At 43.4% G+C, this 12,353-nt stretch overlaps 6 protein-coding genes across 9 annotated transcripts; 4 read left to right on the top strand and 2 right to left on the bottom strand.

The window, feature by feature from the left end:
• Positions 1 to 786: 786 nt before the first annotated feature.
• RB195_022444 (uncharacterized protein) lies at positions 787 to 4,048 on the top strand (the record flags this gene model as incomplete). 2 transcript variants are annotated; one of them, XM_064209570.1, is made up of 4 exons in its annotated part: positions 787 to 866; positions 993 to 1,124; positions 3,170 to 3,568; positions 3,691 to 4,048. In XM_064209570.1, the coding sequence occupies 4 exons, from the start codon at positions 787 to 789 to the stop codon at positions 4,046 to 4,048; spliced, it is 969 nt and encodes a 322-aa protein (XP_064065450.1). The 2 variants fall into 2 exon arrangements, with proteins under 2 accessions (XP_064065450.1, XP_064065452.1); XM_064209569.1 differs by lacking the exons at positions 787 to 866; positions 993 to 1,124 and adding an exon at positions 3,139 to 3,169 and having other exon boundaries at positions 3,250 to 3,340; positions 3,598 to 4,048.
• On the bottom strand, positions 798 to 1,097 carry RB195_022445 (uncharacterized protein; the record flags this gene model as incomplete). Its single annotated transcript, XM_064209571.1, has 1 exon — positions 798 to 1,097. The coding sequence occupies one exon, from the start codon at positions 1,095 to 1,097 to the stop codon at positions 798 to 800; it is 300 nt and encodes a 99-aa protein (XP_064065451.1).
• A 76-nt stretch (positions 4,049 to 4,124) lies between the features above and the next one.
• RB195_022446 (uncharacterized protein) lies at positions 4,125 to 5,029 on the top strand (the record flags this gene model as incomplete). 2 transcript variants are annotated; one of them, XM_064209573.1, is made up of 2 exons in its annotated part: positions 4,125 to 4,284; positions 4,338 to 5,029. In XM_064209573.1, the coding sequence occupies 2 exons, from the start codon at positions 4,125 to 4,127 to the stop codon at positions 5,027 to 5,029; spliced, it is 852 nt and encodes a 283-aa protein (XP_064065453.1). The 2 variants fall into 2 exon arrangements, with proteins under 2 accessions (XP_064065453.1, XP_064065454.1); XM_064209572.1 differs by having other exon boundaries at positions 4,125 to 4,364.
• On the top strand, positions 4,586 to 5,029 carry RB195_022447 (uncharacterized protein; the record flags this gene model as incomplete). The annotated part of the gene is made up of 1 exon (XM_064209574.1): positions 4,586 to 5,029. The coding sequence occupies one exon, from the start codon at positions 4,586 to 4,588 to the stop codon at positions 5,027 to 5,029; it is 444 nt and encodes a 147-aa protein (XP_064065455.1).
• Positions 5,030 to 5,239: 210 nt separating this feature from the next.
• On the top strand, positions 5,240 to 5,710 carry RB195_022448 (uncharacterized protein; the record flags this gene model as incomplete). The annotated part of the gene is made up of 1 exon (XM_064209575.1): positions 5,240 to 5,710. One exon carries the CDS (start codon positions 5,240 to 5,242, stop codon positions 5,708 to 5,710), a length of 471 nt encoding a protein of 156 aa, XP_064065456.1.
• Positions 5,711 to 8,662: 2,952 nt separating this feature from the next.
• Positions 8,663 to 10,057, bottom strand: RB195_022449 (uncharacterized protein; the record flags this gene model as incomplete). 2 transcript variants are annotated; one of them, XM_064209576.1, is made up of 1 exon in its annotated part: positions 8,663 to 10,057. In XM_064209576.1, the coding sequence occupies one exon, from the start codon at positions 10,055 to 10,057 to the stop codon at positions 8,663 to 8,665; it is 1,395 nt and encodes a 464-aa protein (XP_064065457.1). The 2 variants fall into 2 exon arrangements, with proteins under 2 accessions (XP_064065457.1, XP_064065458.1); XM_064209577.1 differs by having other exon boundaries at positions 8,663 to 10,009.
• Between the last annotated feature and the right edge of the window lie 2,296 nt (positions 10,058 to 12,353).

Here is a 12,353-nt window from a genome sequence, read left to right on the forward strand (position 1 = left end):
GGACTTCCACCCAGAGGCCATCTCGTAGAATGTTCTAGGTCATCTCATTCGTACATAAGTAGACTGTTTTTTGTCCAGTTAGGGATATTGTGTAGTGTCTTTTGTAGAAGGTGGTTCAGCGGAATACTATATCAGTAATAAGATCTTTGGTCCAAACAACAATGGAATAGTGGCAGGCACTAGCACGAATACGCACACTACTTCGGTCGGCTGACATGCTGCCTCTTATATACTGCGTCATGAAGAGTACACTGAGGACAGTTGATGTGCTGCCTCTTACACAATCGTACTACGACATTGTGCCACGGCAATATATTTGTAACAATGCATTACGAGGACAATGAAATATGGTAGAGGTTCGGCGGCTATTGCCGAACACTCCCGCCCAGCCATGTAAAGTAAGCAGACAGTAATAATAGAGGAAACAATAACAATAACAAATGAAATAACAATAAGGAGACAACAATATAAAGCAAGAGTATGTGTTGCGTATATATCATCTCATATTCGTAGGTCCTTCCTTGCGTTCGTTGTACCGATTGAGAAGTTGTTGAGTGTTGCATGTTGTGGCGGCGGGAAGGCGTAATGAGGAAACAGTAGTGGAAAAATGGTTGAATGGCAGTTGAAGAATAAATTAGATGACGGAGGACGACTAGTTGAATAGGAGAATGTTTTCAGAATTTTCTTCTTTTGAAGGGGGAATAGCAGAACGGGCTCTTCATTGCAGAGCAGCGAAATGTGGAGCAGACTACATTTTGCACACTTGATTCCACAGTCTTCTCCTGCATGTTTTGGTTTCAAGCAGCGCTCGCAGAGCGAGCAGCCGGCAAGGCTTTCGATACAGGGTCAGGAAACCGATTACAGCGGTATGTCGTGTAGTTATCGAGATTTTCTGCGGTTGAGCAGAACGTACAAGGAGATTTAGGCTTGGAGCGTTCTAGCAGCTCGACACATGCATTCTGAATAGAATGTAAATGGCCTGCCAGGTCCAGGTGTGAGTTCTCGACAACACGGGTGAGGACTCTCGGTGCTGTGGCAATAGGAGCAAATGTGTCAGAGATGTCGATCTCTGCTAGGATGTTGTCGAAGTCGTTCATCGGAGTAGAAGTGATGGGTCTAGTGCGGTCAACGTCAGCTTTTATATGTGGAGGGGTAGCTCGCTCTACCCCCGACGCAACTGTTCAGTGTGTGTTTAGAAACCGATTCGATATAAAGAATGAGTATTATGACTTTCTTCTAAAACATATTATGTAATTGTACACGTTTCGATCAGGCTCGATTGATGGTGCGAAGGTTGGTTCAGCACGTGTTCGCCCCTTCAGTGATAACATTAAAAAGCGTGTTCAAAATGTGCCACGATATTTTGAGGGCTGTTTGGACTATAATTCACAGCACCTTAAACGCTAACATTATAATTGTAGGACCGCAAAGATATGTGATCCCAACTAGGCATGCTACTCCACCTATCGCCACTAGTACTGTGTCCCAGTGCTTTTTTATTACCTCCAACACTGGTTAGAGGTCTGGAATGTTAATGTCATTCACCCAGTTTTTGTTGAATGGTTTCAAGTCAGGGTTTTCAGACACCGATCTTGGTGATATTTCAGGGTGATAGTTGAGTGTTCCCTGTATATTAAATGTAGTTTGTGTGCCTCCGCACGTAACGTGACATTTTTCTTTCACTACGGCATGGTCGAATTCTAACGTTAATTCAATCCAATTCAATGTAGCTCCTTCAATGCATTCACAATTCAGCCTAATATTTTTCAGGCTTTATTTTGCATTGTTCAGTCACAATATAACTTGCACTATCCAACATCAGAGTTGAACTTATTGCTAAAGTGACTTCTCCTTCTTGAGAGTGCATTTGTATTTCCATGTCTTCACGAGTTATCTTCATGTAAGGGGTTTCTATTGGAAGTAGATTTGAGACATCTGATTTGAGACTTTTTATTGACATGTCTGGACAATGACATGTATTGTGTGTCTCTAGATTTTCGCAAACACTAATCATTTGATTGCTGCGTTGCGAGAAATTCTCCAATGCTATGCTTCCGTTAGGACATACCACGGGAAGTTAATGGTAAGGGGGCATCATAAGAGCGTCCTCTTTTGCTATGGCAAAGCTTCTATCCATTAAAGGATATTATGGCTTTTGCAAAGATGTTACTATGATTGAGAGCTCATCTACCGTTTGAGATGAATATGGTATAGGAGAAATCTCTTTGGTTTTCTTAATGTCGTGAATCTCAATTTCTACATGGATTTCTACGACTGGTTCCCAATTTACGCAGTTTAGAATTTCATAAACTTTTTCATTCTGAGGAATATGCGCTAAGCGCATGAACGAACAGGCTGGTAATGGGAGGAGGCAGCCGCATGGCAATCCGCCACATGTATGAACGCAGGCCGAATAGCTAGGATAAGGCTTCGCCTCACTAAATTCATCGATGACTTCTGTGGATGTTAGGGTGGTGCATCTATCATGAGTGCAAGATCCCATTTGTCGACACCTCGTAGTGTGAAGGATTTTGTGCGAAGTGTCTTTGGTGAAAAATTGCAATATTTTCACACACTTCATTTTTATTGGTTTTTTTTTTTCGTGATTTTGATCAAACCAGTTGCTTCATTCCCATGAGTAATGTTTATGCAGAGTTCTGAATCAACATTATTGAAAAGTAATTCCTGACTGTATTCATACTCACAATCATTTTCATCACTGCATATGAGCTCAGTCGTGTGTCGCATGAAACCGTGCTGACACCCATTTATTCCAATTGTGAACAGAGTGATACTAATACAGGCTACGGATACCGTACGAAGCGGAAGTGGATTGAATGTACTTATTAGTATCGGTTCTGCAGAATTGATCGCAGTACAGTTTTGAGTGCTGTTCTTTTCTTTTGTGCGATGTTTTTAACTTTAAGATATTCCGAACATCCCTCCACAACGATTTACCGCCTCATAGTGGCGTGGAGGTGACTGTGGGCGTCGAACTGGGATTCACAGCGGAGGTTCGTCCTCCGGCAGGTCTCCCAAGCTGAGAAGGAGTTCGACACATCCGACATTCCGACTTCTCGGAATCGGAAGCCTAGCTAAGAGTAAACCACTGCTAAGATTCACTGCCGTTTTGGCAAAATGTCGCAAGGTGACTCCCTGATTCATATAGGTTGGGCGACCGTGTGGTGAAAGCTAAGCTCGCCGTGGCATGGCTGCTTAGTTTGGGGAAAAGTCTTTTTGCCATTCCAGCATATACACTACCTCAGTACCCTGCACATTGGGCCCTGCCGTCTCCGACGTCGGACGGTATGGCGACCGGTGAGAGGCGATCAAATCTCAGGTTGCTAAGGACGTCATTGATTTTGGACCAAGGCGACATACGCACGACTCGCCATGGAGACTGTCTCAGACTGTGTGCTTACAACGCGAGAACAGTGTCCATAGACACTGATCTGCATGCCCTTCTCGGAGCTGCAGAGTGTATCAAATTTCACGTGATTGCTCTGCAGGAGACCAAGTGCAGAAGGAGCGACGTACGACAGATGAATGACGGTACACTCGTCATTCGGTGAGAGAAGATTCCGTCACGAAATGTAGGCGGTGTTGGTTTTGTTGTGCACCCATCTGTCGTCCATCTTGTTGTCGATTCTCACGAGATCCTGTCACCTCGTCTGGCCATTCTTCGATCAGTATCATCAACTGCTACTCACCAACATCAGCAGCTGATGGTTCCGAATTGGACGCGTTTTACGAGCTGGAGGAAGTAATCCGCAACGAGAAGTCCTTCTACAAATTCGTTGTCGGAGACTTCAACGCAAAACTAGGAGAGGCCACAGAAGAGGAATGCAGGATTGGAAGATTTGGACTAGGGGACCGGAATGAAAATGGCAATCGTCTCGCCGGGCTGTTGCCCGCAGCTCGCCTCTTCCATGGGAACTCTTTTTTCATGAAAAAAAAATCATCGTCGGTGGACATGGAAATCGCCCAATGGCGTGACTCGTGCGGAGATCGACCACATCCTCACCAACCGGAGGTGGTGTCTACTTGACGTCTCAGTAGTATCATCCTTTTGTAGTGGTTCTAATCACCGTCTCCTTCGTGCGAAAATAGGACTTAGCCACACGATGGAAAAGAACATCTGCTATCGGCAACGAAGGAGAAAAGAAGTCGTCTACGACGATTGCGTACTCGAGGACTCCTTGTCCCAAGGTGACTGGCAAATCGAGGAGGACCCAAACGTCGACTACGAGATGCTGCTCAGAGGATTACGAGCCTGTTCTGAGCGTGCCTCGAAGCCGCACACGACAAACTTGGATCGAATTTCGAAGACCACCAAGGAATTGTTGGGAAGAAGAAGGCTTTGAGGCTTCCTCCGAATGCATCGCACACTGAGCGGTTAGTAGCAAACACTAGCTGCAAAAAAGCGTTGCAGGAGGGTCTCTTGAAAACCAGGCAGAAGAAGCTTCTGGAAGCAGCACAAAGAAGAGCGAGTCTAAACAAGTGCCGCAGGGATCTCCGCGAATATAATATTCCGCTAGCAGCCTTGCTGAGCGAAGACGGGACTCGCACGTCTTCTCGTCGTGAGATGGAAATCATTACGGAGAGGTTCTACTCGAATTTTTTCTATTCATCAACTCCTGTGTCAAGCCCGATCATCCCCACTGATGAAGCTCCACCACGGATTCTCCCTTCGGAAGTACGAGTCGCTACCAAGAGCATGAATCCTGGCACAGCCCCCGGACCCGATTTTATATCAGCAGACTTTCTTCGGGCTGGTGGCCATCCGCTTCATGTAATCTTATCAGCGCACATGAGATCCTACCTTCAGAAAGAAAGGATCCCAGACCAGTGGAAGACCTCGGGAACCGTTCTTATCCATAAGAAAGGTGACCGAGAGGACCTTCGGAACTACCATCCGATATGCTTGCTGAGCGTGTTATACAAAGTATTCACCAAGATCATTCTCGAGGGTCATAGAGATTTGCCGGGAATACCGCCTACCCCTTGTTCTAACCTTCGTCGACTATGAGAAAGCCTTTGACAGCGTAGAAACGAATGCAATACTGTCAGCGCTGGTCGATCAAGGTGTGGACGCGTCATATGTGAGGACATTAGCCAATTGCTACGATCGATGCACGACTAGGATACAGCTTTTCCACCGCCCTCTCACCATACCCATTGGAAAGGGGGTACAACAAGGCGATACTATGTCGCCGAAGCTGTTCACGGCTGCATTGCAATGGATAATGAAATCGCTATCCTGGGAAGAAGGGGGATACGTGTTGATGGAAGATTTCTCTCGAACCTTCGTTTCGCGGACGACATCGTTCTCTTTTCGAGCAGTACCAATGAAGTAGAAACGATGCTCAACGAATTGAACGAAGCAGGGAAGAGAATAGGACTACGAATAAACAGAAAGAAGACACAGTTCATGAAGAACGCCTATTGCGAGGACGGAGGAGTACAACTTGAAGGCTCCCAAATCGTGGAAACTTCGTCATACGTATACCTCGGGCGTTCTATGAACATGGAAAACGACTTGAAGGAAGAGCTAAATAGAAGAATGAGTGCAGCATGGGCAGAATTCGCAGTCGTCAGGGAAGCTACGCACCAACAGACGGACCAAGATCTTCGTGCCCATCTGTTCGACTCGACTGTTCTTCCTCTGTTACGCAGCAAAGACGTGGGCAAATACTGCTGTCACGTCTAAAAAGCTACTTACTACCCACAAAGCCCTTGAGACATCATGAGAAGAATCGACGATAGATTGACTAAAAGAACGCTAGAGTGGATCCCAACAAATGCTAAACAAGTGCCTAAACAAACAAATGCCCTCGAGGGAGACCGCCAACGAGATGGGATGATGTGTTCGATACGCGGATGGACCAGCTGAGAGCTCAGCTGGATACGGCTCAAGGACCTGGTCAACGTCACTCACGAAACTTGAGAACATCTTCGATGACAATGGCGAGGGAACGAAACGAGTGGAAGAGATGCTGGGGCCCGCATGTCCAGTGAAGACGGGCCATCTAAGTATCTAAGTAAGTATATTCCGAACATTACGGTTGCAATTATGCAATACAGAAATGTTGCGACTGAAAATATGGCACCCGCTGACCAACAGTGAGGATTTCCAATTAGATGTTTGCTGAACAATGTTTTTGATGAACCACAGAAGTTTGGCGGATTACACTCTATGATCTCTGACGTCATGGTTCCGTTTATCATCACTCTTAGCTGAAGAGCGCTTTTGTCAGTGGGAGTTTCAGGTAATCTGAGAACCATGTCTCCTGCGTTTTCGAAAATTTTTCATTCGTTATCAAAACAAAGTGGGTGCGGGACAAGAGGTACCCGTGAAAACCGACTGACCGCTCCTGTTCTTCCTTCAGCACCGCGCTCCTCCGCGTAATTACGGCTGCCGCTCCACCAGCTAGGTATCCTCCACGACCGCCTGAGATCACCTACACCCCGCCTCGCTATTGCTCTCTGATCAACGCCGCGCGCCACGTTCGCGCCGCGACGAAGCGGTGGATAGTCCGAATTTCGAAGGGAGTGGGAGTGAAAAACGAATTGCAGCGGCGAATTCTGATGTACGGATATAGTAAACTGAGCGCATATTATTTGGAATAAAAGAGAAGAAGTAGATTCTTCTATCCAATGTTACTTTAAATAAGTAAAAATTATCTCAAAAAGATGCTCCAGGGAAAAGAATAACATGCATAAATTTTTACACATCTCATAATTTAACACATTTCATGCCCTAAGTCTTCTACATAAACTAGCAGTGCATAAGTATGCTTGCCACAATGCCATTCAACGAATTCATGTTCAACTTTCAACTCCACCAGCTATAATAACAGCAACTTTATGCGCTTATCACTTTGTATACATTCTTTAAACTCCTTTCTACATTTTGCCTTTTCAAAATTTTACTTATATATAATGTTTATATAGAGCGCATGTCAAATATTTCAATACGCTTGTACGTTTTATGCAGTTTTATATAATAAAACTTTGTATGGTTCTTCAAATTTCTATCAACAGCGTTTTATCGCTTCATTTCCATCTATTTCATTTCTATCTATTCTATCTGCATAAAATTAATATGACAGGTTAGGTGTATTAGTGGCGAACAGAGACCTTTGTATCTTCGAGATATACCTTTAGGTACAGTGTATGTCTGCGAGGCATTATTCGCGCCTCGTTAATCGCTGGATGCCAGGTTTACCCAGCTAAATAAGCAAAAAGAAATCCTTAGAAAGCGAAAAAAAGTAAAGAAGATAGCATAACACCGATCAGATCAGTGGGACATTTTTTGAAACATATCTCGCATTCCCAGAGATGAATGAGTGTTTTCCACCTAACAAGTCGAAACAGCATCATTTCATTTTCACTCGCATTTCTAAATGGCATATCGCTTATACAAACCTTTTTCATTCTTTTCTTCTTTTATATTAACTTACAAGCACACTTTAAGTAGACCTTCGACCAACATCTAATACCAGGTACTTTCCTTTCCGTTTGATTTTAAAAGCGCATCATAAGAGCTGTAAGCGCGGCGAAAAAAAAATCGCCGTAAGAGCGGTAGACGCGGCGAAATGGGAGGGGAAGGTGGCGTGGGCGGGGCGTCTTGAGTACGTAGCACAAGAGGAGCAATCAGGCTACTGTAGCGATTATGACGGTATCAGGAGATGCGCGGTGCAATTAACGACGCACATTAGCCTCCTGGATACGCGGCGGCACATCATACGGGTACCTCTTGACCGTTCTCCAAGCAGAGTTCGTAGTGCTCATTGGCAGGATGAATTTCCACAGATCCTTCCTGGCATATAAGTGAAGAGTTGATCGGAAAGGAGCTGACGTGCTTGTCAAACTCAGCAGTATTGATAGCATAAAGAATGTACACGAAATAGGCAATGAGCTTGTCTCCTCCAGACTTTGTTCGAACCGTTGAATAACTTCATATGCACGCTTCCTTGATGCTCGGTTTGGCAGTTTTCGTGACCTGTGTGATGAGCATTCTCTTGTGTTGTCATTTAGAGGAGTGAGTGAGTCTCTCGTCCCTGCATGTGAGTACGGTAGATTTCGCGCCTTGTTAAGAGATGCCGGTGCATCTCACTCCTCTGTTCGAGGCAATAGTGAATTGTTCAGTTCTTCGAGAGAGGTCTGCGAATCTCGCACCTCGTTAAGAGATACTGGTGTAATTCTCGTATCACTAGGAGAATATTCTTCGTGCACTGGAGAGTTATTTACAGAAGTATCAGAAGTAATTTCCAGCTAGTAAACTTTGTTTAGCGGCCTTTGTAATATTCTTCCACTTGGCATGAGTACTTTTATCGTCCGAATTTGTCCATCTTTGCTTTGAATAATCTCGACAACTTTGCCGTATATCCAGCTACCGCGTGGAATCAATTCCTGTTCAACAAAGACAATTTCTCCCATTTCTGAGATCATGTTCTTTCTATGTCTTGGTTGTCTGAGATGTCTATTTGGTCATCTCTTAACACTGTTAAGTATTGCGTGTTCCAAGCGTCCCAGAACCTGTTGGATATCCTTTCCGAGAATTCGAGTGCTTCTTTTGCTTGTGACACGCTTTGGATTAGGTTAGAATCAAAGTCTTTATCATGATCTCTGTCTGTAGCAACAATTGGAATTGAGAATTTCAAATTTCCGTGGAGAAAATCGACAGGTCGTAGAGGAATCTCATTAATATCAGTTTCGCAATTGGTCTAGTGCTTATAATGGCCTCAATTTGGGCGGTGATTGTCATCATCTCTTCAAATGAGAGCTTTTTTCTTCCTACGGCTTTCTGAAAGCTCCTTTTTACGGAACCTACTAGCCTTTCCCAGACTCCGTTCATCCATGGCAAAGCTGGAGGGCTAAAGATCTCTTTAATACTTTCAGAAGCGGAGTAAGTCATAACTGAGCTTCCGCTGAGATCATCTTTCTTGAAAATAATGTCTATAACTTGATGACCAAGCTTGAAATTGCTTCCACAGTCTGTCCTAATAAGTTGCGGAACTCCTCTACGCGATATGAAGCGGAGGAAACTGTTTAAAAAAACTCCAGTTGATAGATTTTTAGTCACTTCTAAGTGGATTGCTCTTGTTGTTAAGCAAGTGTACAGACATATGTACATTCCTTCATCCATTTTCGATTCAAATGGTCCCATAAGATCGCATCCGACATTTTGAAATGCTTTCGTAATTTCCACACGATCTGGTGGAAGTGATGGCATTTCAGGCGCTCCAAATTGTAGACCGTGGAACTTTCTGCAAGTAACACATTTTCCAATTATTTTCTTAACGGTACGTGATGGTTGTGGAATCCAATATTTTTGTCTTACTAAAGATAGTGCATGTTCTCTGCCAGCATGGGCATTTTTTATGTGGAAGAGTTGTATGATTAATCTGGCCAAATCCGAATAGTTTGGGATATAGATAGGATTCTTCGTATCATACGGTAAGATGGCGTTTTGAATTCTAGATTCAAATCGGATTATTTCGAAGTTGTCTCTGATGAATTTCTGACTTTGAAATCTTGTTGACAGCCCTGTAATTGAGATGTTTTTATGTATCTCTGCTAAAATAAATTTTCCACTCAATCTCAGATTTGCAGCAGAAATTTCTTTTGCAGATTCGAATTCTGCTATGCTTCGTAGCATTATGTGCGCGTTTCGTTCCACATTACATCTTTCCACCCATCTGACTAGAAGTTCAGCAAAAGTTGCGAATGTTCGCAAGGCTTTCGTCAGGCTGGAGAATCTTGATAATCTTGATAAATCGATTGTTGTGGATGTCGAAGAGGTCATCACCTCAATGTTGCTGTGGTGTACAACCTTGCATCCATTTTCTGTGTAAACTGTGTCTATGTCGGCTATTAATCGTAGCGGCCAACCGTTTCTGTCATCAACAAGCCAACGTGGTCCACGAATACAGTCATGATAGTAAATAAGGGTTGCAGTTACACCACCTGTTTCCGCATCAGCAGGGTTTTTATGTGTTGGCATATGGCAAAAATTAACTGTCAGACCATTAGAGGTTAAAGACTCCCACATCTTTGCAATCCAGTGTCGCTTGATTTGTAACAAAAATGGGAAGCTTGCTTGAAGACTTTGTCCTTGCAAGTGCGATCTCACTGTCATTGATTATGTTCACCTCTGTGAACGTATTTTTTGCAACTTCTGCTATTGTGGTTGCCAAGCGCAAAGCTAATACAATACCTACTAGTTCTAGTCTCGGTATTGTTTGAAAGGTCTATTTGGGCGCAAGTCTAGTCTTGCCTGCGTCTAGTCTGCGTGACCTGGTTGTTCTGTTCGTACCTTAAATATGCGCATACTGCTATGGCGACCTCACTTGCGTCAGCAAAGACCCAGAGTGAGGATTTATTCGGAGCCGTTTCTTCACTCAATAAGCGGCGAGGTACGGTAATCGATACATAGTTAACCTCTTGTAGGGCCGCGTACCATTTGTTGCGTAGATCTTCTGGTACGGTATCTTTCCACTGTATGCCAGTCCCATAGATCTCTCGCATTAGCGATTTAAGCTCAATTAATAATGGTGCCATTATCCTCAAAGGATCATACACTGAATGGAGTTGACTTACGATATCCCGTTTCATGAGTTTCTTTTTAAAAGAGAATTTTGTCTCTACTGAGAACCCATCTTTTTCTATGTCGTAATTAACGCCCAAGAGTCTTATTTTGTTTCCTGGTAGTCTCTCTTCTTTAGAGAGAGCATCATTTACTTGTGTACTATTTGATACGAATTCTCTCAAGTTAAAGCCAACCCCTGCAAATATATTTTTTGCTTCCTTGTGCTTCGAAATGGCCTCGTCTACGGAATTTGCTTGAAACATGCTTGAAACAGATTCCTGGCTATTTCTTTTGATAGCGGAGTTTTTTTCTTATCGAGAAAGGTTAGTATTACCATATTTAAAATGCTCGGAGATGCGGTTATCCCGAATGGTAATCTTTTGAATCTGTAGTGCGTAATGTTTTCCTTCGTAGGTGGTTTTGTTACATCTTCCACCCATAGGAATCTGCACAAATCCTTACTTGGATTTTGAAGCCGTATTTGAGTGAATGCTGCTTCTATGTCACAGAGGACTGTTATTGTTGAAAGTCGACTTGAAATTAGAATGTCGTGAATTTTGTTTACAAACGATTCACCACTTTCCATAACGTCGTTGAGGAAAAGGTTCCCTTTCCGTTTGGATGACGCGTCGAAAACGATTCGGAGTGGTTCTGGTTTATTAGGTTTCCATACTCCAGAATGTGGCATATAATAAACACCACAGTCGTCTTCGGTCACAATTCCAACTTTTCGATAATATCTTTTTCAAGATATTCATCAAAGATTCTGCAATACCATTCTTTCAAAGTGGATTCTTGTCCAGCTGATGGTGCAAAGATAATAGTCTGCGATGCGCAGTTGCATAATTGTCGGAAAGGTCAACAATGTTGTCTTGCAACGGGAATGGAGCAGTTACGTAGCCATTTTTAAACGAAATTGTTTTTGAATACTCCTTGAAGTAGTTGTACGCAATTCGATACTTTTTGCAGTATCCGTGCTGATGCCTAACCCATCAAGTTCGAACATTTTGTGTAGAATTTCTGCTTCTGATCTTTCGTTTACTGACATTAGACCGTACGTCATACTTGTTTGATCATGCGCAAATTGTGGATCACGCCCGCGCCCATGTATTGCGGGTCCGAAAATGGTTTTTGAAGAGTGCAATCTCGACGGTAATTGTACAGCGTGGCAGCTGTTTAGTATAAAATCGTAGTAGTGATCTAGTCCTACTAAAATATGCAGATTTTGAATTTCTTGGGTTTTGAATTAAAAGTTTTGGGTTGCAAATGTACAGATCTTTATACTGTAAGAACTGTTTATCTTCCTTCGTCAGTTCAACCGATGGAAAGCCATTTGTAATTATTGGTTTTGTTTGAATCTGAAGGTTCACTTCATCACCGAATGCTGTCAGGATTTTGAGCTGCACATTTTTGCTGTTGAATTTCTCAATGTGTCCTCCAATGCCGGACATAGTGCACAATTCGTGGCCCATGCCAGGAAGAGCAAGTTTTGTTGCCATTTCTTCTGTTATGAGCGTTTTTTGCGTTCCAGTATCAAAGAAGAATAGTACTTTCTCGAATTGTTTTGTTTTGTGACTCTAAACCTGAACGTTTCCTTCTGCTGTCATTAGCACGATTTATTCTTTGCAACGGCGACTTTGCTCACTTTCTTTCGCTGCTGGAGTTGTTCGCATGATTTGCTCTTTGTCGGATAGCGTTTCCTCTATTACGCCACGCCTCTGCGTTAGGTCGGTTATCCGCCTCAGCTTGTCGCGCATTG

The sequence above is a fragment of the Necator americanus genome, chromosome X (genome assembly GCF_031761385.1).
Source record: "Necator americanus strain Aroian chromosome X, whole genome shotgun sequence".
Lineage (NCBI taxonomy): Eukaryota > Metazoa > Nematoda > Chromadorea > Rhabditida > Ancylostomatidae > Necator > Necator americanus.